At 34.8% G+C, this 27386-nt stretch overlaps 1 protein-coding gene across 5 annotated transcripts in view; it reads right to left on the bottom strand.

The window, feature by feature from the left end:
- The window catches only part of LOC131840849 (golgin subfamily A member 6-like protein 22), a 50495-nt gene extending 23434 nt beyond the window's left edge, over window positions 1–27061 (bottom strand). For 3 of the 5 annotated variants that reach the window (XM_059189044.1, XM_059189047.1, XM_059189048.1), the window contains exons 1-3: window positions 26909–27061; window positions 10751–12035; window positions 5–156 (exon numbers count right to left, since the gene is read on the bottom strand). In XM_059189044.1, the coding sequence (XP_059045027.1) occupies window positions 5–156; window positions 10751–11958 (1360 nt within the window). In that variant the 5' untranslated portion in view covers window positions 11959–12035; window positions 26909–27061. The remainder of the gene's footprint in view (window positions 1–4; window positions 157–10750; window positions 12036–26908) is intronic. The other 2 variants (XM_059189046.1, XM_059189045.1) reach the window with 2 other exon arrangements.
- Window positions 27062–27386: the final 325 nt, after the last annotated feature.

Raw genomic sequence — 27386 nt, 5'->3', positions numbered from 1 at the left:
TTACGTTCTATTTCCTGGTCTTTAGCTTCAATCTCTTTCCTGTAGGCTGCGATGAGTTCTCTCGCTCGCTCTGACTCTCCACACCTATTGTCTGCTAGCTCTGTCAACACTGCCACTTGAGACTGGAATTTGCTCTCTTGTGTAACAAGAGACTTCCTGGAAAGAGTATTACAATTATTAATAATAATATCAAAGAACAATTCACACAGCGCCATCCAGTTTCAAACTAAGCTGAGCTTGTGTTATGGGTACTAGACAACTGATATAAATACTAAATTTTAGAGCGGAGTTTCTTGGCATTTCTTAGCTCGAAATCAACTGAAAATAACGGTAGATTTGACTTATCATAAGAGTCTGTAATAGACCTTATTGTACACGCTCATTTGAAAATAAGACCAATTTCTTGTCAGTTATTCTTGGTTCGAAATCACTCCGAACTGACGATAGATTCAACATATCATAAGAGTCAGTAATAGATCTATTGTGTACGCTCATTTGAAAATAATAGCCGAGTTTCTTGTCAGTTCCTGTTAGCTTGAAAGCATTTCGAATTGACGGTAGATTTGACACATCAAAAGACTCTGTAATAGACCTACATGAATAAAGATATTTTGATTTGATTTGATATTGATATAAAGATAAAAATATCCGAAACGGATATAGGTATTTTAATATATAATAATCTATATTAATTAAACGTATCTGATATTATGAGCGTGTATGACTCATGAAAATGTAAACAAATATTTCATGATCTCATTAAAATTGTATATTTTGTATAGTATTATTATAAACACCTGTCTATCAAACCCGCCACTAAATTTAAAATAGACGCTCATATTATACAGAGTGAAGGATTATGTTGTTACATAGAATAAACTCCGGAATTACTGTTGTTAGGGTTCACATCGATATTGTCGTAAAATCTGATATTTTGGAAATATTAAAAGTAGGTAGTTTAATTATTACCCGTTAAACTAGTTGTGTATAACCCCCACTCATATCTTCTCTGTATAAATGGGAGGGCTTTTGTAAGCCACGACATATGCTGGTTGTATTTTAAAATGCTAAAGTGAATTGTGTTAGAGACATAGTTAAATTAATGCTATATAGTTGTTATTTTATTATAATACATACTTTTCCTAGTACATATACACAATATGATTTATCTTACACTGTATCGATTTGAGAAATTCTTTCTCAGTTTGAAAGGTACACTGTGCAAAGTGACATTTTATTTTTTTATGTAAAGTAATTTTTATCTTTATATATAAATAAAATTGGAGTGTCTGTTTTAATACTGAAATAACCGTTTTTTATTACATGCATATGAATATAAATACGGTACATACACCAAAATAACATTTTTTACAATTTCTGTCTGTCTGTTTGTTCCAGCTAATCTCTGAAATGGGTGGACCGATTTTGACGGGACGTTTCTTGGCAGGTAGCTAATGTAAGAAGGAGTAACTTAGGCTGCTTTTATTTTTGAATAATAAAATTATTTTTATTATACATATATATATATAGTGTTTTTAATGACATGTTTCTATGTGTCAGAACAAAGATAAAAGAAATTATGTCGATACATTTGTTTGTTTGAACCCGAAGTAATTCAGTCGAGTTTCTTGCCAGTTCTTCTCAATTCAATATGTATACTGAACTGGACGGTAGGGAAAAATATTAATACAAAAAAATTAACGTACATAAGCGGCTAAAATGTCCTACACGATTAAATATTTTTTTGATTTGAAACACAGTGCTGTTTATGTATGTAGGCGACGGGTACCACTTACCATCAGTTGGGCCGTCAACTTGTTTACCATTTGAATTATATAAAAATATATATAAGATTTTTTTAATTATCTCAAATATTTAGATGATCATACGAATTTGCAAACTGAAGTCGATCTTAATTATCCTGTTTTTACCAAAGAGATTTATTGTTACTTATCACTTAGCTAGTTAGTTGATAAACCCTTATGGGCTCCTAAAAAGCCTAAAAATATAAAGAAATACAATTATCTTTGAAAATAGGCCGAGCGTACATAACAAACGATTTAGGCACATTCCACCTACAATGTAGGTAGTGAGTAATCAAATGTGAAATCACTACACAGACAGTATCCAGATGAAATAATTGAGATTTCATACGCTATTTTGAGATTTATGTACCTATAAATATAATTCAATTTCGATTCACCATTTTAAACTGTTAAATCTATTTACATCAAGCGTGTTCACGACCAGATTAACCGTGTCTTTATACAAGAAAATTCTCGTGGGACCCTGAGAATAGCTTTGCCTAAATTGATTCCTTGTTTAAATTTGAGATTTATGTACCTATAAATATAATTCGATTTCGGTTCACCATTTTAAACTATTGGAAATGTTTAAATCTATTTACATCTCACGTGATCAGGCCCAGATTAACCGTGTCCCTATGCAAGACAATTCTCGAAGAGCTCTAAGAATTGCATTGCCTAAAATTTCATTATCCAATTTAAAATTCCTTGTTTAAATTTGAAATTTATGTACCTATAAATATATTTCAATTACGGTTCACCATTTTAAACTATTGAAAATGTTTAAATCTATTTACATCTCACGTGATCAGGCTCAGATTAACAACAGGCTGTGTCTCTATATAAGACAATTCTCGTGGGACCCTGAGAATTTGCCTAAAATGCTATTGCCTAAATTGATTTATGTATTATTTAAATTTGAGATTTATGTACCTACAAATACAATTTCATTACGGTTCACCATTTTGAACTATTGAAATTGTTTAAATCTATTTACATCTCGTGTGATCAGCCTAAGATTAACCGTGTCCCTATACAAGAAAATTCTCGTGAGACTCAGAGAATTGCTTTGTCTAAAATGCTTTTGCCTAAATTGACTCCTAGTTATAATTTTAGATTTATGTACCTATAAATATAATTCAATAACAGTTTGCCATTTTAAACTGCTAGAATTTTTTAAATCTATTTACATCATGCGTGATTACGACCGGATTTCAAGTGTCAGGGCCCATAAGCAAAGCAATTCGTGAAGAGCCCCGAAAATTGTTTAATTTAAAATATCAATGTCAGATTTCTTTTTGTTTATTTAATTATTAAAAAATCTATAGAAATAGAATATCTAAAAGTATACTAACAAGATATTTATCGTTACATATGCCCATTCGACTTTTTAAACAGTTTCGTCTGTTGATTGCCTAAATTGATTCCTTGATTAAAAAAATATATTGTAAAAGGTTGCTCATTGCTATTTTATTTAGATTTTTTTTATACTACGATGGTGGGAAACAAGCATACGACCCATCTGATGGTAAATGGTTACCGTAGCCTATGAACCCCTGAGACACTAGAGGTGTGACGTGCGCGTTTCCGACCCTTAAGAAATCTTAATATACCCTTCTTGAAAAACTCCATGCTGTAGTTTTGTGAGAAAATCTCGCCAGGAATTCATTCCACAATCTAAATGTACGCGGGAGGAAGCTCCTCTGAAAATGCACTGTCCGAGACCCCTTAAGATCCAGCGTTTGGGAATAAATTCCCTGTCGATGGCGAGCAGTGCGATGGTAAAAGGTAGCCGTGGGGAAATTTTTAGCTTATGATTTTTAGATATGGAGAATTATCAATTATTGTCCAAATTTTTTCTGGTTGGTATCGCATTAATTTGATTGTTTTTTTTTTTGTTATTTAGTATAGATATGATGGGATTGTCATCGTCACATTTTTTGTACTGAAATCCCCAAGAAAGAATAAAAAAAAAAATAACTGAGGTACCCATGAAAACGCCTTGTACATAGCAGAAGGTAACTTCTTATTTATTTATAGTATATATTACAACATTTCAATACTAAGAATGTACGAAAATCACGTTTTGTATGCCAAACAAAGGAAGGGATAACTAAAACATGATTTATTACACAAATATAAAGTAGGTGTAAGTGAAACGCCGTGAAAATTGAAAATAAAATGTGAGTCAGGCCGCCATGTTGACAAGCTCGTGCGTCAAAACAAAATGGTGTCCTTGAAGTGTCAAAAAGCGCGCGAAATGTTGAAGTGCTACTATTTTTTTTTCTCTTGTGCCAAAGTGCTCTAATATTTTTTTAATTAATGTATATTTTATATAATTGTGTCTTAAATTAAATAAATAAATATAAATATGTTTTTTTTTCATGTCAAAGCAAACAAGCTGACGATCCATCTGTAGGCCGTCCCTACAGATGGATCGTCAGCTTGTTTGATCAAATGGTCATGGAACTGTCAGCACCGGCCATAGCATATAATAATAACAAAATACAGACACTTTTTTTTACGTATTTAGATACTCTTTGTAACATCTAATCTACTTATTCAACAAAATATGTTTTGAGTTATATGATATACTATATCACTCTATCTGTTAAAAAAACCGCTTCAAAATTCGTTGCGTAGTTTTAAAGATTTAAGTATATATAGGGACGGACAGACAGCGACAGCGACTTTGATTTATACTATGTAATGATAATATATTTCGTATATTGCGTGCGACCAAACTATGTTTTAAACATATTGTAAAAAATCTTTGACATAATTTTCGTATCACAAAAATGTCACAACAATAAATTCTCTAAAAATGTCACACAAATATTTTGCGTTGCAACACAATGGCGGAAGCGGCAAAATCAAATTAAAAATGGCCGTGCTAAGAAGTGAGAAAAGCGCGCGAAACTGTTTACCGCCTATAAATTGTTTAAATAAAGGTTAATTATCTGTGGAAACATTTCATTGAATGAAAGTATTTTGGTTGCGAAATATTTTATTCGGAAGAGCAATTAATTGCATCATACAGTCAAGGTCAGTGTGTTTATATGTATGTTGTTATTCTAGTCGAATATAAAGTATTTTTTACATAGCCTGAGCTTGTACCATAAATTTTCGCGCGCTCTTTATTCTTTTTAAAATGTTTACTAAAGGCAAAGGAACATAGGTATACTTATGGCACATTGTTTAAACAGCTTTTTAGTCTACTTTTTTTTTATATGATAGGAATTGCAAACAAACTGATAGTCTAACGGTAGGTACGCCGCCTATGTACTTGAATATGACATCACGTCATCATGTGACGCCCGTGTTACCCCTTATGCTGTTGCTATTCCAGAGAACTTGGGTTTTATGTAATTTCAATGCTATATTTCATTCTCGCAAACGAGTACGTACAAAGGTTACTTCAAAAAGTTAGAAATAGAAATAATCTTCATTCAAATAAACTTACATATAAGCATCTTTCAATAGTCAAGTTTTTTTATTCTATTGCTTATTCGGAATGCAGATTCATCACAAGAAGAATAAGCAAGAAACTTGTGAACGAAGAAAGTAACAAAGAAGCAAGAATAATGCTTTATGGATGTACGGCATGTCTGAATGTTGGACACATTGTAGTTTAAACAATTTGACGCATAGTATATCAATTATGTTGTATATAGACTCGTCTACTGCGCAGACTTCTTTGTCTATGGTCTTGTTTACAGATACCTGTCGGCACTAACCACGCTTACGTCACTACGATCGAAATATTTTATGTATGAAACTGTGATACGCTCTTTTTATTTTTATGTAATTGTAATACCAGAGACCTGCTGGCGTTCACAATAGAAAAAAAAGAGTTCCCGAATGTTAGTCTTTGACAACAGAATCTTAATAATGTTTAAACTTATAATTTAAATTAATTACAGCCGAATTATGACCGGCCGACCACTAGTTATTACTATCACATGTATTAAATCAAAATTGACCTCGGTGGTCTAGCGGTCTAGCACACCGCTTTACGACCGATGGTCGCGGGTTCGATTCCTCGCACGCCACAAACATTTGTATTCATGTGATTGTTTGTATCGGTCTGGGTGTTTTCTATGTATAATATGTATTAATTAAATATATATATATATATATCTATGTATATGTACCCATAACACAAGCTTTAGCTAGCTTAACTTGGGTCTAGATAGCGCTGTGTGAATTGTCCTGGGATTATTATTATTATTAAAATTTAATATGTGTAAGATTTAATTTTGTTGCACTTCACATAACGGTAGTGCCAACTTTTAGAAAACGCAGCGTTAATTACTCTATGGTACCAATAACATCAGACACGTGTCTGCCTAGAATGCGAGTGGGTATAAACATTTAATTATAGAGGATTAAAACATGACGTTGATCTACATCATTATTTTCGTTTGAAAGTCAAACGAACATCTCGCGCATGCGCGGAAGTATTTAATTCCAAAACTATTTGGCGATTCTGGGAATTTAAAATTGAAAATAGAATATACATTAATAATACTACAGCACCTGCTGCCAAACGAAGAAAAAAAAATACTAGTCGTCCAGTTGTCAAATTCGACCATAATTAATTTAATATTCAGTAAGACTATAAACAAGTAATATTAAACACAAACAATATTAATTTATTCTCAATATGACCACAGACTAACAATAAACAAGAAAGTATAATGATTCCAAAACTATTTCGCGATTCCGGGAATTTAAAATTGAAAATAAAATGTACATTAATAATACTGTTGAGCCTCTTGCCAAAAGAAGAAAAAAAAAATACTAGTGGTCGCCCAGTTGTCAAATTCGACCATAATTAATTTAATATTAATAGTAATATTAAACACAAACAATATTAATCTATTCTCAATTTGACCACAAACTACCTGTTTAAAAATAAATTGTTTTAAATGAAAAATCTTGATCTTGTTTTATCTAGTTGTATTGTTCAAAAATCACACATTAATTAATTTTTGACAGATTAAATTAATTACTTTTTTTTTCTTTTTACTTAATACGAGTACTGGTACATAACAATGACAAAAGAGGTTGTATACATATATTAATTAAGCACTAACGATAAACAAGAAAGTATAGTGATTCCAAAACTGTTTCGCGATTCTGGGAATTTAAAACCGAAAATAAAATGTACATTAATAATACTGTTGAGCCTCTTGCCAAAAGAAGAGAAAAAAAGTTGTCGCCCAGTTTTCAAATTCGACCATAATTTATTTATATTCAGTAAAACTATAAACTCAATAATATTAAAGACAAACAATACTGATCTATTATCAATTTGACCACAGACTTTAACAATAAATAAGAAAGGTTATAAATAATTTAATATTGCTTAAGACTATAAACAAATAATATTAAAAACAAACAATATTTAATATATTCTCCATTTGACCACACAGGCGACAGATGAAAGACGACTGCATGCAACTGAAATGCGAATGTTGAGGTGGATGTGTGATGTGACAAGAATGGATAAGATAAAGAATGAACACATTAGAGGAAGTATGAAAGTGGCGCCGGTGTCGGAGAGGTTGAAGAGTAATCGTCTATCATGGTATGGACATGTAATGCGTAGGAATGAGGATAATATTTTAAGGAAGGTGTTACATATGAATGTGGATGGTTATAAGGGCAGAGGAAGGCCGAAAATGAGATGGATGGACTGTGTGAAAGATGATATGGTAAGGAAGGAAGTAAATAACGCGATGACTGCGAAAAGGGATGAATGGAAGAGAAAAACATATTACGACAACCACAAATAAATGGGATAAGGAAGAAGCAGATGATGATCTCCATTTGACCACAGATTTCATTATAATTATCATTACATAGTATAAAACAAAGTCGCTGTCGCTGTCTCTCCGTCCCTATATATGCTTAAATCTTTAAAACTACGCAACGGATTTTGAAGCGGTTTTCTTTAATAGATAGAGTGATTCAAGAGGAAGGTTTATATATGTATATAAAACATGTACACCCGGGCGAAGCCGGGGCGAGTAGCTAGTTAAAAATAAATAATAAATAACAATAAATATTAAATAATTTAATATTCAGTAAGATTATAAACAAATAATATAAAACACAAACAACGTCTCATATAATATGACGGCCTCGGTGGCCTAGCGGTCTAGCACACCGCTTTACGACCGAATGTCGCGGGTTCGATGATTATTCATGAGTATGATTGTTTGTATCGGTCTGGGTATTTTCTATGTATAATATGTATGTATTTACAAAAAAAAATCTATGTATATGTCTGTCTAAAAAATCTATGTATGTGTATATGTGTATAGTAGTTATCTAGTACCCATAACACAAGCTTTAGCTATCTTAACTTGGGTCTAGATGGCGCTGTGTGAATTGTCCTGAGATTATTATATTATTATTATTATTATGTTTATCTATTCTCATTTTAACCAGACTATAACAATAAACAAGAAAGTATTATTATTATTATTATTATTATTGTTATTCTTTATTTTTTCTCAGCTATTGCTGGTTTTCTCCACACTTACGGGCCGAAACCAAGTAAGTGCAGAGTGTGTGTATGTGTGTGTGCGCGTGTATTAGGGTTCAAGGGAAATCGTTGGGTTTTGTTCCCGGGAAATCAAGCTCGAGAAAAGTCGAGAACTCGAGAAATCAAGTACCTATATAGAAATTAAATTGCACTTTGTTGTATTGCGTGGCGGCGCAATAATACAAGATATTAAGGTTTTCTTTCATGTATTTTTTTTTGTTTTACAGAAACTATTTTTGTTTACAAGTTTAAGGTAGATTTTTTCTAAATATCCAGCCAAAAATGGTGCTGTCATTATAAATATAAGTCTGAATAATATTAGGTCCTAACATATGAAAGTGGTGTTTTGTAAGGGAGTAACCTGAAGTTTTTTTTTTTTTTCAAAATATAACATGTTTATTTAATCAAACTATGTACCATTGCTATTTATGCACTTTTGACATCTCATAGGTACATTGATCCCTTTACTGAAAAAAACATTTGAACGGGAACATTTGGACATATCAATAAAATCTTTGGACTTTGGACTGCCCCATCGGATTTGAATTTTTTCCCAATCAGTTATCCAAATTTCGAAAAAAATGGTAATCTGTTGGAGCAAAATCCGGGGAGCAATTGTAAAGTCTTATACATTACAATTGAATCTCTTCTAATTTGGTAAATGTCAGTTGTGCAGTGTGTGGTCTAGCGTTGTCCTGAAGCAGCAGTAGCCTACGGCGATTGACCAGCCTCGGTTGTTTAGCAGCTAGCTTTTCCATTATGGTTTCTCAATTGCTGACAACACACATCTGCCGTAATCATCTGGCCAGATTTAAGAAAGCTGAAGTGAACAACACCGGAACTAGTCCACTAAACGCTCGCAAGTAACTTTTTTTGGGTCAATTTTCGCTTGGGGCAGGATTTGGTTGGTTTGCCAGGGTTCAGCCATTGCGATGAGCGTTTCCAATTATCATACAAGATCCACATTATCACAGGTAATGATGCGATTTAAAATCCCTTTATTATTATGCCGGTTGACTAATGTAACGCAGCAGTCTACGCGCGTTTGTCGATCGAAACGCGAATTGTCTACTCAATTCATGAGGGACCCACCTTTTAAGCTTTTTCACCCTCCCAATTTGCTACAAGTGGATTAATACAGTTTTGTCACTAACACCGCAACCTGCAACTAACTCGGACGTGGTTTGCGATGGATCTGCTATCATAATAGCCTTCAATTCTTCATTACCAACCTTGGACTCCAGCCGTCTACGGGGATTGTTTTGCAGGTCGAAATTTCCAGAACGAAAACGTTTCAACCAAAAATGCATTGTGTTTTCTTTTGCGACACCACCACCATACACATCATTAATCCTTCGAGCCGTTTCTGCAGCACTAGTGCCATGGCGGATCTCGTACTTGTACTTGTAAATGACGCGATATTTTAAGTTTTCTATTTTATAAGCTGAGTGACCCAAAGAAAAAACCAAGCATATGTATTACGGTTTTCGAAAAACAAATGCATGAGTGAATAGCCGTATAAATTTGAAATTGAAATTTCTAACCAAAGAGGAGATATTTAAGATCAAAGTGGCCAGTACGACAAAACGCTAATTTCATATGTAAGAACCTAATATATTTCAGTATTTAAAAAAAATGGCTTATTCATAATATGTATAATGTTTTTAAATATACCTACTCAATAAAAGTTTTATAATTAATTTTATAGTTAAATTTTGTATTTAATATTTAACAAAAAATGCAGTGGTTTTCGTCTCAAATGAAACAACTGAGTTTTTTGACGTTATTGGAACCAAATAATATGAGAAAACGTACGTAAATGTAAATTTCTCGACAACCCGAGAAGACCCGAGAAATTAACCTCGAGAATTCTCGAGACCCGAGAAATTGAAAAGCTCGAGAAATCATGAACCCTAGCGTGTATGTATGTGTGAGTGTGTGTGTACTTATTGTGTGCCTGGTGTGACTGGTGTTATATCATTTTCATCGATTTCTAGAAATTTTCGGACTGTACGACAAGTATTTAAGATGGCAGCTTTTTGAAGGGTAATATAAAGTGTTTTTTGTATATCTAATTGTTTCAGGCTATGATGTAGGTGTTTGGGTATGATACCTGTAGATGAGAGGACTATGGGTATTATATAAACTTTTCCTGTTTCCATTTATTATTTTCTGTTATAATAGTTTCCATTTCCTGTTATTATTATTATTATTATTATTATTATTATGTGTAGAAATAAATTAAGAAAATAAAATTAATTTAAATAAGAAACTGATATCAGCGAATGTTCATGTTTATTTCGAGACCAGCAATTTATACTAAGCTAACTCGAACTGCTATATGATTTGCTCTTGGTTATTATTAAAAAAATATTATTAGGTAACTTACTTGTGGTCAATATGCTTCGGGTCTCCCGGCTCAATGATTTCTGCTATACTAACTTCCTCTTCCTCTTCTTCTTCTGTTATCTCCTCTTCTGTCTCACTCGTACTCACGTCACTGTCCGACTCTACTTCTACACTCTTTAATTCACTGTCACCTTCTATGAATCCACTGTCACTGTTATCACTCGAAATTCTTTTCAAGTCCCCTTCAATTTGAACCTTATCTCCATCGGATACGTCCTCATTCACATTAATCACAGTCTTGTTATCACTCTCGCTCCTCGAGACTACGTAACCTCCTAGCAACTCATCGTTATCTGGTATCGACTCTTCCAAATATTCCTCTTCGGAGGTGAGCGATTCAAATGAAGAATCAACTTCCTCATCCGTCTGTTGTTCTCCATCATCAAATACGATATGCTTTCTAAACGTGACACGTTTCTTACCAGAATCCGATCTGTCATCGTCAGAACAACCCTCCGTATCCGATTTCGGCGGTTTCAAATTCGATTTCTTCTTTAAAGCTGGCGAATCGTCAGCTCTGTCGATATCGGTTTCGATCTGCAACAACTTCTCTAATTCCCCTTTCAATTCGTTTTTGTACGTATCTATTCCGTTATCTCTGTCTATTGCTTCGTAAACAGGCTCGTGCTCTTTACTATCTGTGGCGCCCATTTGGTTCTCATTTATTTTGTCTATGGTGCAGTCTATACTCCTCGCTATCTCCCGGAGCAGTGCCTCAGCATGTCGCTTCTCGTCCAAAACAGGTTCGTTCACGTACACTAACGACACATGGCGGTCTGGTTTCGCTGCGTATTTCTGTAGGACTAAAGCTTTCACGAACTCAGCAGCGTCTGTATCTTGTTTATTTTCGGCAGGCGTAGGCGCGCCGCGCGGCTCTACGTCAGAATTACTCCGCTGTAGATTTACTTGCGTCTCTTTCTGCGGACTCATCCTACAGGACTCTGTTCTTTTCTTTTTATTTTTCCTCTTTTTTCCAGCCATTATCTGCAGTATTGCACCTACGCCGCTCTTTTGATTGTAATCCGTTTCAGGTATTAGAAGATTCACTACATCCTTGGGAACTGTGTTTGCTTTTTCATTCGTTACATCACTTTCGTTTCGCGCGCGCGCGTCGACTGTCTTGTGGGAATCGCTCGGATTTTTCCGAGGCGAGTCGGGCGCGTTTTTCTTTTTAAAGAAATTAAACATGGCGACTATCGTTCGGGAACCATGTCTGTTAGCTTCGACGTTTCAACGCGTACTGTTTCAGAACGAGTTCTATAATTCTATTATTTACTTGGTTTAAAGTTTGCGATCTCTGTTTGTGTAGTTGGAGTTTGTTTTAATAAACTTCATTAATAGTAACGTTAGGTAATTTGTTAGAATACTTGTTTTTACTGCATGTTATGTATGTACGTAAGGTATATGTTATATAGTTGCTAGAAATAAATGAACAAGTAAAATATATACATTCATGACTTATTTATGAATTACGTCGCATCAATTTCAATGATTTTTACAATTGTACACGATAATATATTCATTCTATATATTTATATTATAATGGATTGGTGCACCCGCCTCTACTATAACGGTATACGCTGGCGGGGCACCAGTGGAAGATGATACGATGAGGAACCAGTCAGGTCAGTTCCATGCTCTTATAAAATAATAAGAATGATACAGTGAAAGTACCAGGATAACATGAAGTTACAGGCAGTTAGGTGATGTGTTTGGTACTACTGTTCATATATATAGGCGACGGTTGACACTCTATATACTATAGAATCGAATGTCTTCCATAAGGAATGATGCACTCGTCTGCGGTAATGCTATACGCTGGCAGGGTACCAGTGGAGGATTATATGATGAGCATGCATCATGGTCAGTTCGTACATCGTGGCCATTTTACTACTATTTATCAACTATAGTTGCATCGACTACACCGCTTTACTATCCGATGGTAGTGGGTTCGATTCCTCGCACGGTACAAACATTTGTATTCATGAGTATGATTGTTTGTATCAGTCTAGGTGTTTTCTATGTATAATATGTGTTTATTTACAAAAAAAATGTATCCATGTATTTATATCAGTTGTAGTACCCATAACACAAGCTCTGCTAAGCTTGGGACTAGATGGCGCTGTGTGAATTGTCCTGAGATATTATTATAGTTTCCTAAAGACAACATATATTTACTTATATATATAGCATATATATTATGTAATATATACAAAATTTACAAAGATATTTATAGATAATTTAATTAATGCTGGTATCCGCTCTACTCTCCCTAATTTGAATTTAGAAATGAATCTGTATTTTTGTAAACATGTACAAGCTCATTAGAAAATAATAAGACCTGAGTTTCTATTTTGTAAACATATATCTACCAGCTCATTTGAAAAGAATACGAGCTGAGTTTCTTGTCAGTTCTTCTCATCTCGAAATCATTCCGAACTGACGGTAGATTTGACATATCATAAGAGTCTGTAATAGACCTACATGAATGAAGATATTTTGAATTGGATTTGGATACTTTTGGATTTCTTACTTTTTCACGCAAAGCTACTGAACGGATTTTGATGAAACTTTACAGTAATATAGCTTATATGTTAGAATAACACATAGGCTATTACTGTTATGCGGGTGACACCGCGGGCACAGCTAGTTTTCTATATATTAGTATACGTACATTTCTATATATTAGTATACGTTCTTCTATATAAAACTCTATACCTACAATATGCTATATTAACCGGAAATGAACTCACTACCAGTACTTCAAGTGTGTATAGTTAGCCGCTGTGCCACAAGTAACGTCTTAGTTATTTTATGCACATGGCCGTCATAAATGCTATGCAGTGAATATAATCTTGAACCAAGTTAATATTCATGAGTTCAGCCGGATGCAGTCCCATCTGGAGCCGAAGTTGAAGCGAGTCAGATGTATTATAGTGATGGGACGTACTATCGATACCGATAGTAATATCGATAAAATATAAACAAATATTATAAGTTTAAAAATATTCTTTTGTTTGTTTTGTAACTGGCTAGTCAAAAATATTTTATACTAGCTGACCTCGCGAACCCCATTCCGCTTTAAAATTAAATAATATGTCATGGATATTCTTAAGTTTAGTAAAGCAATAAACGAACGAACCTTGTTTGACAGATACGAACAGTTTGTATCGAAAAATATAATTGCTGTTTTTATTATTTCCTATGCAGTTTCTTCATATGTAACACCGTTTTAACCTCCCCTGGTCTTCCACGAATATTTTAAGACTAAAATTAGCCAAATCAGTTCAGCCGTTCTCGAGTTTTAGCGAGACTAATGAACAGCAATATATGTATATATATATAGATATAACACCCGTGATACCAATCATGCGTTGTAAATACAGAAAACTGAGATGTCATGTCTCTTACCCTGTAATTTCACTGCCTAATTGCATCCTACAAATGAAACTGTGAGGTATCCGCGAAGACTTTCTGCAAAGTGAAACTCTGGTAAATGATGATGGTGTTGATGATAACATTAATCATCATCATATACATCAACACGATGAAGTAAAAACAGCTATCATTGCCAAATTAAACTGTTATTTCCCACATTAATTTACAATGCAAATATTGACACGTGTCTGGTCCCCTGTCCAATTCAAACAGGGATCGAAATTACGACGGTCTGAGCCGAGATTCGAACCCCTAGCAGTGCCCTCAGACTAAAGCTGCATCCATCAGGAGGGAGTTGGTATTCAGTCGCTCCATAAGTCCTTCCGCATGTAAGGAGTGCCATCTGCACTCGCCTCTTAACGTTCAGTAAAGCTGTAAGGGCCAGCTGTGGCATTAGAATAATTCGAAGAAAGAAAACGTGTCTGAATGTAATAATCAATTATTGTTTATAATAAAAAGTCATAATACACTAGTTTTGTTTCGCGACTGGAAAATGTTTATAAATTGATATCAAATCATCCTAATATCTTTCTTAATAGAACCAGAATTCGACTGCGTCTCATTCTAACTAATCAGATTACTTTGTAAGCTGTATTTCGGATGTACGGTGCAGATTAAGCAGTGAAATTACAGGATAAGACGCATGAGATCTTGTGCCTCTGAAATGGCAACCCATGAGGCTTCATACGATAACGTACAGAGACGACAGTTACCGTTTGCCACCAGGTGTGCAATAAGCTTATTTGCCATTCCAATAACATAGATATCAACCCACAATCACTGTTCCAATAAACAATGGAAACACTGCCAACTGGGCCACGCTTTTCGCTACACTAGAATTCCACGTGTCTCGCCACACGAAACGCACAACGTGTTCATTTTATGCGTTTCAGTTTTAAGATATGACGCTTTGCATTTCACTAAGTTCGTGACACTCTGTGCCAATAATAATTTATGATCCATTCGATCAATTGTTGTTTATTTCTTTTAAGAATCGATTAAGATAGTGATGTCTTCCTTTATCATCGATAGAGTGCGTAGCGGTTTATATGTTGATTATCGCATGCCTCTTACTTAGTATTATGTAACTATTAATTTAAAATAATATTTATTCAAAACAGCAACACACAAGTTTTTGCTCATTCGCCTTGTGAAGAATCAGCGTTCGGAATGAGTGGTAGGGTAAAAAAGTATGACTATTCAAAAGTGCTTGTATTGAGTTTATTTGAATAAAGATTATTTCTATTTCTATGAATAAACAAGCTGCAGAGAGAGAAGACTACAGAGGACATGGACCACAGTGGAGCTGACTTGTAAGGTACCTTACCAAACCTGAAAAAATAAATTATCTAAATACTAACTATAATATGTAATATCCATAAGAAAGTTCACACTCGACAGTCTAAAAAAAATATACAGACACGATTTCGCATTTAGAAATATCAATATGGATATATTTATACAAAAATATTTGGCAGAATAAGTACAATGTCATTGTGTTATATCCTTCCAGTTACATAAAAAACGAAGTATAAATTATGACCAAAATAAATGTGACGCTGTAGAATTGTCATCAATTAAGCGGCGCCTTTTATTTATTAAGAAGACAATTGCAACGAATCAGTTTGTTTAAAATTTGAGGTTCCTAATTTAAAACTCATACAAGTATATAATAATAATAATAATAACATCTCAGACGGTTGGGATTCCGGGGCGGCTCACTCCCGGGAAAGATGCAGAAAGCGGTGCTGTTAGATTCTGCCCGCATTGTACGCCGGTTTCTCTCCCTGGGGCCCTGAACCCCGGCCGACTGTGCTTCTGCCGGGGGTATGTTGTCATCTCCTCTCCTTAAGAGGGGAGATGAGTATATTTGGAAAAAAAAAAAAAACTTTATTTGCCAATAAAACACTTTTACATTCAATACACATTACGGCGAACCACACACTAGACATGCAAGTCTGTATCGTGTGGTTCAGAGGATTAATTGGACAACAAAAAAGTAATTAATTGTTCCGAAATATAGTGGATGGTGGAAGATTACTCCAATAAATAATTATATATGATATTCTTTTTATAGAAAATATTTGATAATTACATCCTTGATAATGTGTATTTATTTAAAAGAGCAAGTAAGTTTGCAAGTTCCTAGTTCATTCTTCTTGTGCTGAATCTACATTCCGAATTAGTGGTTTCCATTCTCTACTCACTCTAATGCTCTATTCAATCGAGAACTTTCTCGTATTGATCGATAAACAAATTAGTGCCAAAGACAAATATCGATATCGATATGGTCGCGTGTCTAGCCTCACTTTCACTGAGCATGAATTTTATTTAGTTGAAGCAGTGACTTTTGTATTTCAATCGAGAAACTTCTCGTATTGATTGATAACAAATTAGTGCCATAGACATATCGATATCGATATGGTCGCGTGTCTAGCCTTACTTTCACTGCGCATGCGTTATATTTAGTTGAGGCAGTGACCTTTGTTAAGGGCTATTTCGGTGTCAAGTGACTTGCGCCAATACTTCAAATGATCATGCGTCTTGCTCACGCGCTCCTGTGCTGCTGAATAAGATCTATTATTAAAAAGTATTTTTTTGTGTAACTGGAAGCACAAACTGACGATATAGATGGAAAGTGTTTTATATGTATATTATATGTTTATAATATGTCTATTTATTTATTTATTAAAATTTCAATACACATATATCTATAGTAATAATATATATATAATATAACATTATAAAGCTGAAAGTTTGTTCGTGTGTTTGATCGCACTTGTCTCAGGAACTACTGGTTCGAATTGAAAAATTATTTTTGTATTGGATAGCCCATTTGTCGAGGAATGCTTTAAGCTATATTCTTCTCAATTTTTTCTTAAAGATATTTTTCTAAAAGATATATATATTTAAGAAAAAAATTGAGAAGACTGTTGAAAGTTTAGTTCCAATCAGATATTTCTTTCCTTCCCAAAAAAATCGACTTTTGAAGCCTCTAAAGCAGGCTCCTCCTTTAAAATACAGGATAGGAAGCATGACATCAAAGTCCTCTGGAATATATATACTTTATATATATTTATTTATAAATACATAGATACTTTTTGTGTAAATACCTACATAATATACATAGAAAACACCCAGACCGATACAAAGAATACAATACACTCATGAATACAAATCTTTATGCTGCGCGAGGAATCGCACCCGCAACCATCGAAAGTAGGGCAGTGTACTAAACCGCTAAACCACCGAGGCCGGTAAACATATATACATGCTGCCAGTTTAATGTAATATATACTATGTTAATGTCAACAGCACTTACTAAAGAAAAACATATTATTATAATAAATGTATATTTAAAAAAAAATGTATATACCGTACAATAAATTCACTCCCGAAAAACTATACAGTTCCCTAGTATCATAACAAAAATTTTATTTTCTCTTACGAAAACATATTTTTCTCCAGTCGTAAAATATTTAAACGGAAGTCAAATGACGTCGTATTTATGCTCGGAGCCGGAAATAGCTTCCCTAGGATATATCTAGATCTAAAATACCAAAAATCTTACTAAAATTGGTGTGACATCATTCTGTATGACTCCCTAGTATTTTAATGATAATGTAATGGTGCCCCTGCCTGCGCTAATGGTATACGCTGGCGGGGCACCAGTGGAGGATGATAGGATGAACATGAAGTTAGGTCAGTTAGTCCATCGTGGTAAATTTACCATGAATTCACGATGGTTTCCAGATGGAACCACGTCAACCTGTTCTAGTATTTTCCTAGCAATGGGGTTATTAGTCTGTGCCTACACTTGTAATATTTCTGTGGACATTCGGAATCCATCCGTTTACCTCTCCAAATAACATAGATTTAATTCAGTGTAAAGTCAGTCCACAGGGGGAAGGAAGGTGATTGTTAGCAATGGGAACTATTAACTCCCATTGCTAACAATGTACCATGTTAGGTCGACCTCCACATGGTTCCCCCTGGAAACCATCGTGATGAATTCTTGGTGAATTTGTCACGATGGGCTAACTGACCTGACCTCATGCTCATCTTGTCATCCTCCACTGGTGCCCCGCCAGCGTAAACCGTTAGCGCAGGCGGGTGCACCATTCCATTATCATATACAAAAAAAAAAGTCAGTCCAGTTTACGACTTCGCGAAGAATGTACGCGTTACTAATAAGTCATGTAGCACATTATCAAATAATGCTAATGTATAATAAATAGTACAATTATTACACCTGTATACTCACTACCTATATACTACAATAAACAATATATTATGTAGCGACCTCATCACATCATATATAACGGTACAGTGGTGAGGTGATAACCACTGAGCTACAAGTCCACATTACTATTTTTTTATTTTTTTTATTGGGTTGTTTGGGCTATTGTCAGATACCTGAACCTGCAGCACTGCGACCTACATAGATCTATTGTGCTCGCCCTTTTTCAAAGTTCGCTACCTAGACCCGTCAGGGAAAAGAGTTGAAGGATATTCTTAGGAGCGATGGTTTTCATCTCCTCGGGAAAGAGTGTAAACTTTCCAAGGGAAATATTTCGTTTATTCATGAGTGGGCTACGATCACATAGGATGTGTAGCGGCGTTTCCTCTTCAGTTTGGCAGAATCTGCAGATACTTGTCGTGCATAGGCCTAGTTTAGCCATATGCTTGTTTAATTTGCAGTGTCCTGTGAGGGCCCTAGTCATCATGCATATGTTGTTTTTACTCAATAGCAGTAGTCTATTGGAGTATTTGTTCGAGTAGCCCGATATTAGGGTTTTTGAATGTGTTAATCCTGGCATTTCTTGCCAGTGATTCAGTGCTTCTCGTTTGGTTATTAATTTGAGATGTCCCAGTTTTAGGCAACGCTGCTTTCCTTGAGACTTGATGACGGTCTTTATATTGCCTGGCTTATTATTATTATTGTTCAAAATCTATCATCGTAAGCACAGATTATTATATTAGAGTCCGTTAGTTTGTGTTCCCGCGGCTTTCCCTGCCCCTCCCTTAACTAGTAACAAACGGACCGTACAGCGGCCTTGACGCGCGCGCGCATGTGTTGTGAGTTGAAATAAATTAGAACTGTGTTAACCTACTGTGAAACCTAATGAGAAAGTGTGTGAAAGCTAGCGAAGATATCTTCGAGACCCTGAAGCCCAAGAAATCCGCAGAACCATACAGGTACGCCAGACACACTAAATCCCCCTATATATTCCCTAACATTTTGGTAGCAGAGTAGTTTCCCAAACAATAATATCTCGGATTATATAATATAATCCTTTCCAAGGGAGATATTAAAATTTCGTTTATGCATGAGTGGGCTACAACCACATAGGATGTGTCCACATTACTAACAATCCTTTCCCCCATCATTTTACCATCACTACGCGCGGAACTGCAATGAAAAGTTTCAAAAACGGGGAAAATGTGAGAAGTTTCTCAGGTCAGCAAATTGTGTTATTTTTTTTAATGAGTAATGGGAGCCTGAGAATCTGAAAAAAATGAGAGCTGTATAGGTGGACCGCATTGAGGTTGTACTTATATCAGCTACAGCTGAGGCAGCTCCTATTGCCAACTTTGTTATTTTTATTTCTTAATTTGTGTATAATTTGTTAAATTTTGTTGTATTGTTGGTAATAAATGAATTACCTATCTATGTATTTGTCTATAACATTAGTTAATTACTAGTTGACTTCGCAAATGCTGTTTTGCTATATATATTAAAATCGCTATTTAAAAATGGTGGTTGGTGATAGAAGGGAGATAATTTAGGGTTGTATGTAACATAATAAAATTGACAAAAATATAGGGGTGGGTCACCCTTATCATTGAAGAGTATGAAAAATAGGTATCGGCCGATTCTCATACCTAACCGACATGCATACATTTCATAAAAATCAAGCCGTTTTGGAGGAGTATGGTAACTAATGTTGTGACACGAGAATTTTATATATAAGATTATTCTATTCACTTTATGTGCTTATGAAGGTCGATCTGACGGCTCGAGTACCAGATATTGGCATGGTGCCAAACAGATTTCAAGTATCCCATAAAAATGATTTATTGAAGCAAATGCATTAGGTTTTATATCAATACAATGAAATGTGGTTTTGTATAGGAGAAATTTCGGACTACTCTAATGCTGCTGGCCGCAGCTGGCCTTTACAGTTTCACCGGACGATAGGGGGCGAGTGCAGATGGCACTACAAACCAAAGGAAGGAGTTATGGAGCGGCTGAAGACCCCCGTCTGCCTGACGATTTAGTCTGAGGGCACTGGTAGGGGTTCGATCTTCGGCTCAAAAAAGTTTATATGCGTAGAATGTTCATTCGTATGGTTCTACATTAATTATTTTGTGTATTTTTTTTATAATGGAATGGTGCACCCTCCTGTGCTAACGGTATACGCTGGCGGGGCACCAGTGGAAGATAATAAGATGAGCATGAGGTCAGGTCAGTTCCATGCTCTTATAAAATAACAAAATGTGATATTCACCATGAAGTCAGCCAATCGTGGTAACTTCACCAGGCTTCAACATGATGGTTTCCAGGGGGAACCGCGTGGAGGTCGACTAATAATTTAAAAATTCAAAAGTTTATTGACGCCTCGATGGTCTACCGTTTAGCACACCGCTTTACTTCCGATGGTCGCGGGTTCGATTCCTCGCACGGTGTAAACATTTGTATTCATGAGTATGATTATTTGTATCGGTTTGGGTGTTTTCTTTGTATATTATTTATGTATTTACAAAAAGTGTTTATATCAATTACTTAGTACCCATAACATAAGCTCTGCTTACCGTGGGACTAGATGGTGCTGTGTTAATCCAGGGTTATTTATTATTATTATTAAATTAATCATTCTTCTTCAAGAAGTTATTCCATTAGTATAAAATAGATACTACAGTATCTACTGACGACCACCTAAGTTTCCACAGATTAAAAATAACCAAAATAAATTAATACACCTAAAACGTATATATCCGTTGTTGATCGTTTCCTTTGCCTTTTCGAGAAGCATATTTTTTTCTAAGAATACACAACTCTAATTACTAGGGTGTAAGAAGAATGAGATAGTAGATAATTTACTTTCAGATTTAAAGCCGTTCTAAATAGCACTTTCCTCGCACGTATTAGGAACTATTTTCGGAATCGCCAACGATGTCTATCAACCGTGTTGGTAATTTGAACTTTACTAATGAGAATTTAAGGTTCCTTTGAAATTGTTTTGTTGTTTCGGTGAATAGAAAATATAAAAACGTTTCCTTTTCTTTGATGGCTACAAACAGGATGCGTTCGTCCTAACGTCCTGTCATTAAATAACATAAATTATCTGTGGTCTCATATTTTAGCGCCAAAAGTCAATTATCACTATGATCATATTGTGAAAATTCTCAACTATTCAAGTTTAAATTTTAAGAGTTGTTTATAAAAACTTGGAATATATATTTATCTATACATATAATAAAAATATAATTGATTACTGTCTGTACATGAAAAATGTATGAGGCAAAACTATTACCTACTAAATATCAAAGACATGGGTTCAGTTAATAGACACGCTTTCGAGTTTCCAATGTTAATATGGATTTATACGCATAACAAACCAAATTGCATCAGATGCAATTTGGTTTGTTATCGGTGTTTTTATCATCGGTATACTAGTCAAAAATATAAAAACAAGCTGACGGACTACAGGATGGTAAGTGGTAATCGTCCTGTGGTCTATACATGTCACTAGAGTCACATATATTGATAGATAGATAGGTATCCGTTATAAAAAATCACGTTTTCAACATAAATGAAACAATTTCTTTGCAAAATTGTGCAATATATTTTAGAACGAATTAGAGCCAGGTCCGAACCTACGACCTTTAAAATTGTAAGTCAGGGTTTTATCTACTAAGCCACGATCTTCTCCAAAAAGGATTATATAATAATAATAAGCCAGGCAATATAAAGACCGTCATCAAGTCTCAAGGAAAGCAGCGTTGCCTAAAACAGGGACATCTCAAATTAATAACCAAACGAGAAGCACTGAATCACTGGCAAGAAATGCCAGGATTAACACATTCAAAAGCCCTAATATCGGGCTACTCGACCAAATACTCCAATAAACTACTGCTATTGAGTAAAAACAACATATGCATGATGACTAGGGCCCTCACAGAACACTGCAAATTAAACAAGCATATGGCTAAACTAGGCCTATGCACGACAAGTATCTGCAGATTCTGCCAAACTGAAGAGGAAACGCCACTACACGTCCTATGTGGTTGTAGCCCACTCATGCATAAACGAAATATTTCCCTTGGAAAGTTTACACTCTTTCCCGAGGAGATAAAAACCTTCGCTCCTAAGAATATCCTTCAATTCTTGTCCCTGACGGGTCTAAGTAGCGAACATTGAAAAAGGGCGAGCACAATAGATAGGTACGTCGCAGTGCTACAGATGCTACAAACATCTGACAATAGCCCAAACAACCCAATAAAAAGCAGCATAATATATACACATGACTACAAATTTTTGTACCGTGCGAGGAATCGAACCCGCGACCATCTGATATAAATCTATGTATTATACCGCTAGGTCACCAAGGTCGTAGAGGCATATATATTATATATATATTGTATCTAATTTGAATAAATTCACAGTGACCTGTAGAACTGGTCACGAGCGGGCGGCGATACTCGTTTTTTTACTGTTATAGAGAAATTGATAATGAATAATATGCTAATAAATTATGTATATAGGCATTTTGAAACAACCGTCCGTCTGTATAATTAAATAGAAATCATTAAAAAAAACTTTAATGACACGTGAAAACGGATAAAACGCATTTTTTTCTAAATTTGTTGGACGCCACACCTTTCGACCGACTATAATTAATTTCAATTAAGTTTGAACATTATTAAGCTTCTATGAAGAAGTGGAAACGCCGCTACACATCCTATGTGGTTGTAGCCCACTCATGTATAAACGAAATATATCCTTTGGAAAGTTTACACTCTATCCTGAGGAGATAAAAACCATCGCTCCTAAGAATATCCTTCAATTCTAGGAGGAAAGGAGATTGTTAGTAATGTGAATTATCTTATTGCTAGCAATGTACCATGTCAGGTTCCCCCTGGAAACCATCGTGATAAATTCTTGGTGAATTTGTCACGGTGGGTTAACTGATCTGACCTCATGCTCATCTTGTCATCCTCCACTGGTGCCCATCGTAAACCGTTAGCGCAGGCGGGTGCACCATTCCATTATCATAAAAAAAAAATTCTTCAATTCTTGTCCCTGACGGGTCTAGGTAGCTAACTTTGAAAAAGGGCGAGCACAATGCAGGTCGCAGTGCTACAGGTCTTAGCACCTGACAATAGCCCAAAAAACCCAATAAAAAAAGCTTCTATTGTCAAAGACTAATTTATGTGTGTATGTGTGTCATATACATAGCAGTTTTTATCGATTTAATATATTTTTTATACATAACTAGCTACCAACTTCGGCTTCGCCCGTGTGTACATGTATTATACATATAAACCTTCCTCTTGAATCACTCTATCTATGAAAAAAACCGCTTCAAAATCCGTTGCGTAGTTTTAAAGATTTAAGCATACATAGGGACGGACAGACAGCGACAGCGACTTTGTTTTATATTATGTAATGATGATTTTATAATATACTAGCTGTACTCGCGACTTTGTCCGCGTGGAATTTAACAAAAAAGAATTAGAGAATGTTTCTAAAATAAAAGTAGCCTAAGTTACTCAACAAAACATCAGCTACCCGCCAAACTAAGTCCCGTGAAAATTGGTCCAGCCATTTCAGAGATTAGCCGGAACAAATAGATAGACAGACAGACAGACAAAAATTAAAAAAAAAAAATATTTTGGTGTATGTACCGCATTTATATTCATATGCATGTAGTAAAAGACGGTTATTTCAATATTACAATCAGACACTCCAATTTTATTTATATGTATAGATTATATAATCATTCTTCACTCCTTATATATATAAACTACATGCGTGTGAAATTTTATCCTCTTCCGTCCAAAAAAAAATATCGTACACTAAGGTATAAAGTTTTTGCATCAAGTATTAAAAGAATGATAATAAAAATCTTATCTTTTATATAATAAATAAAAGAAATCTAAATATATATAACTCAAAGGTGACTGCCATAGTGATCTATCAACGCACAGCCCAAACCACTGGACGGATCGTTCTGAAATTTGGCATGCAGGTAGATGTTATGACGTAGGTATCCGCTAAGAAAGGATTTTGATTAATTCTACCCCCAAGGGGATAAAATAGGGGATGAAAGTTTGTATGAAACTTTGTCAATTTTAAACCGATCGGTGTGAGACTTTGCATGCATAAAGCTACTATGACGTAGGCATCCCCTAAGAAAGGATTTTGATAAATTCCACCCCTAAGGGTACAAATTAACGCGAGCGAAGTCGCGGGCAAAACCTCTTTTAATAATAATAGACAAGGAGAATTCACACAGCGACATCTATAATAGTTTTAAGCTAAGCAAAGCTTGTGTTATGCGTACTAGACAATGGATACAAACACAGAAAGACTCTTTTTGTAAATACATTTTGAATATACAGACCGACGAACGACACAAATTAGGTATACTCATCAATACAAATGTTTGTACCGTGCTAGGAATTAAATTTATTTTATTCAATAGGAATTGTTGATTTGATTTCTAATCACTATGACTGATTTCCTCGTATTAATTGTTTAACCAGTTAGTTATGTATTCAATATTTTTTCTTTTTGAGTATTTAATTGAATTAGTGCTAATTGGTGGTTTGTATTCACACACTTAAACTTAAAAATGTAAAGTATTAATAAAATTATTTAAAAGAGCAACACGCAAGTTTCTTGCTCGTTCTTCTTGTGATGAGACAGCTTTCCGAACGAGCGGTAGATTAAAAAAAATGTAATGACTATTCAAAAGTGCTTCAATGTAAGTTTATTTGAATAAATGATTTTCTATTCTTTCTATTGAACCCGCAGTACTCGCACCCACGGGAGTAAGGTGGTGCCCTAAACTGCTAGACCATCGAGGCCGTCGTAGATGTATATAGGTTAGCTGGGGGTTGTTTGTTAGCAATGGGAACTGGTAACTCCCATTGCTAGCAATGTACCATGTTAGGTCGACCTCCACGTGGATCTCCCTGGAAACCATCGTGATGAATTTGTCACGATGGGCTAACTGACCTGACCTCACCTTCATCTTAGCATCCTCCACTGGTGCCCCGCCAGCGTAAACCATTAGCGCAGGCGGGTGCACCATTACATTATCATACACAAAATTTGCCAGATAGTATTTTAAATTTAAGTGAAGGCAAATTTAAGATACATGTAAAAAAAACACTTTGCTCTAAAGCTTATTATAAAATAAACGACTACTTAAATGACTACAATGTGTGGACTTAATTACAATTTTAACTTTTATTATGAGGTATATAATTTTTACCATTGACATGGACAATGTAATAACATTAAAGAAACTTATTATAAATTTTGTAACGACATATTGTAAATTAAATAATGTAAATTTAATATTGTAATGGGTGAAAACTGTGATCGGTACAGCCTATGCTGTAAATAATATAATTGACGTAGTGGAGTAACCTGAAACAGTCATGCTCGCTATAAAATTCAAACTTGTGGCGGCGTGGTGGGCCGGGTCGATGTGCACCCTCAAATATGGTTGAGTACAATGATGGCTGGCTCATACGTCATACTCGGAACGGTTGCTGCTTGTGGGGACTGGTCTGTTCAGGTTGTGAACACTGATTAAATTTTTTGTTCTTTGCGATAGCATATGCTGGTGGTCACTCTATTCTCCCAAATTTGAATTTTAATGACTGTGTATTATTATAAACATGTTCCACTATTATTTGAAAAAATACGAGCTGAGTTTCTTGTCAGTTCTTCTCAACTCGATATCATTCCGAACTGACGGTAGATTTGACATATCATAAGAGTCTGTAATAGACCTACATGAATGAAGATATTTTGAATTGGATTTGGATACTTTTGGATTTCTTACTTTTTCACGCAAAGCTACTGAACGGATTTTGATGAAACTTTACAGTAATATAGCTTATATGTTAGAATAACACATAGGCTATTACTGTTATGCGGGTGACACCGCGGGCACAGCTAGTTTTCTATATATTAGTATACGTACATTTCTATATATTAGTATACGTTCTTCTATATAAAACCTACATGAATAAAGATATTTTGAATTTTGAAAAAAAAAGTATAGGTTAGCTTTTAAGCATACAGCTTTGTTTAATTTACTATCTGAAATATCTTCCGTGTTTTGTGTTAATTAATTGAGCAATTGGTGTCAAAAGAAACAAATTATTGCGACATTTTTTCACTATAATATATCTACGTAAATATATTTCGCAAACAGAAGGAAGTGTGATTGGCAAGTATCCAAACTTTCGCAGGAAAAAATATAATGTATATATACATTAAAATCCATATAAAACTCATTAACGAAACGACCAGAAAGTTACGTTATTAATCTATAAATCACAAACAGAGAATCGCAATTTAACTTTTAAATCGATATAAATAATGCACGTGCACTTCGAAATCACTTAAAAAAACACTAAAAAAAATAAACACTTCACTGTTTTGTTTACATACGAGAACACGTTGGCGGGAAAATTTGACAGTCCGTTAATCGCGCGCGAAATATCCAGCCATATTTATTTTGTTTTACTTTTTTTTTACTTTCTACAACCGGCTTTTGTTTACGGCCAGTTATAATATTAGTGTAGCGACGCGGCCGTCAGCAACTGAGAGACTGGTCCAAAGTGAACTCTGGCCGTTTCATGTTACTGAGTTGTAAATAGAAAACTTATTTGCGTGGTGGTGTTGTACAGAATTCAAGCGCTTAACGGGGACACTGGTGAATCATAGGGATGAATAATTCCTAGGGAGGCGATATTGTCAATAAAAAAATCGAATATTTATTAATCGATTGTTTATTAGCATAGTAATCGATTGAAAATAACTAAATATATTTTTATTAAACGAAAATGTATGTAATGTATTCCTAATTTTTACGGTTCCTGGCCTATTTATTAGGTCACTACTTGGTCTTGTGTTTTAGTCCGAAAAT

Source organism: Achroia grisella, unplaced genomic scaffold (genome assembly GCF_030625045.1).
Source record: "Achroia grisella isolate CSIRO2021 unplaced genomic scaffold, CSIRO_AGI_Agris_v1 utg149, whole genome shotgun sequence".
In the NCBI taxonomy this organism is placed as follows: Eukaryota; Metazoa; Arthropoda; class Insecta; order Lepidoptera; family Pyralidae; genus Achroia; species Achroia grisella.
The sequence above is the reverse complement of the archived record's forward strand: the minus strand, read 5'-3'. Positions and strand labels throughout refer to the sequence as shown.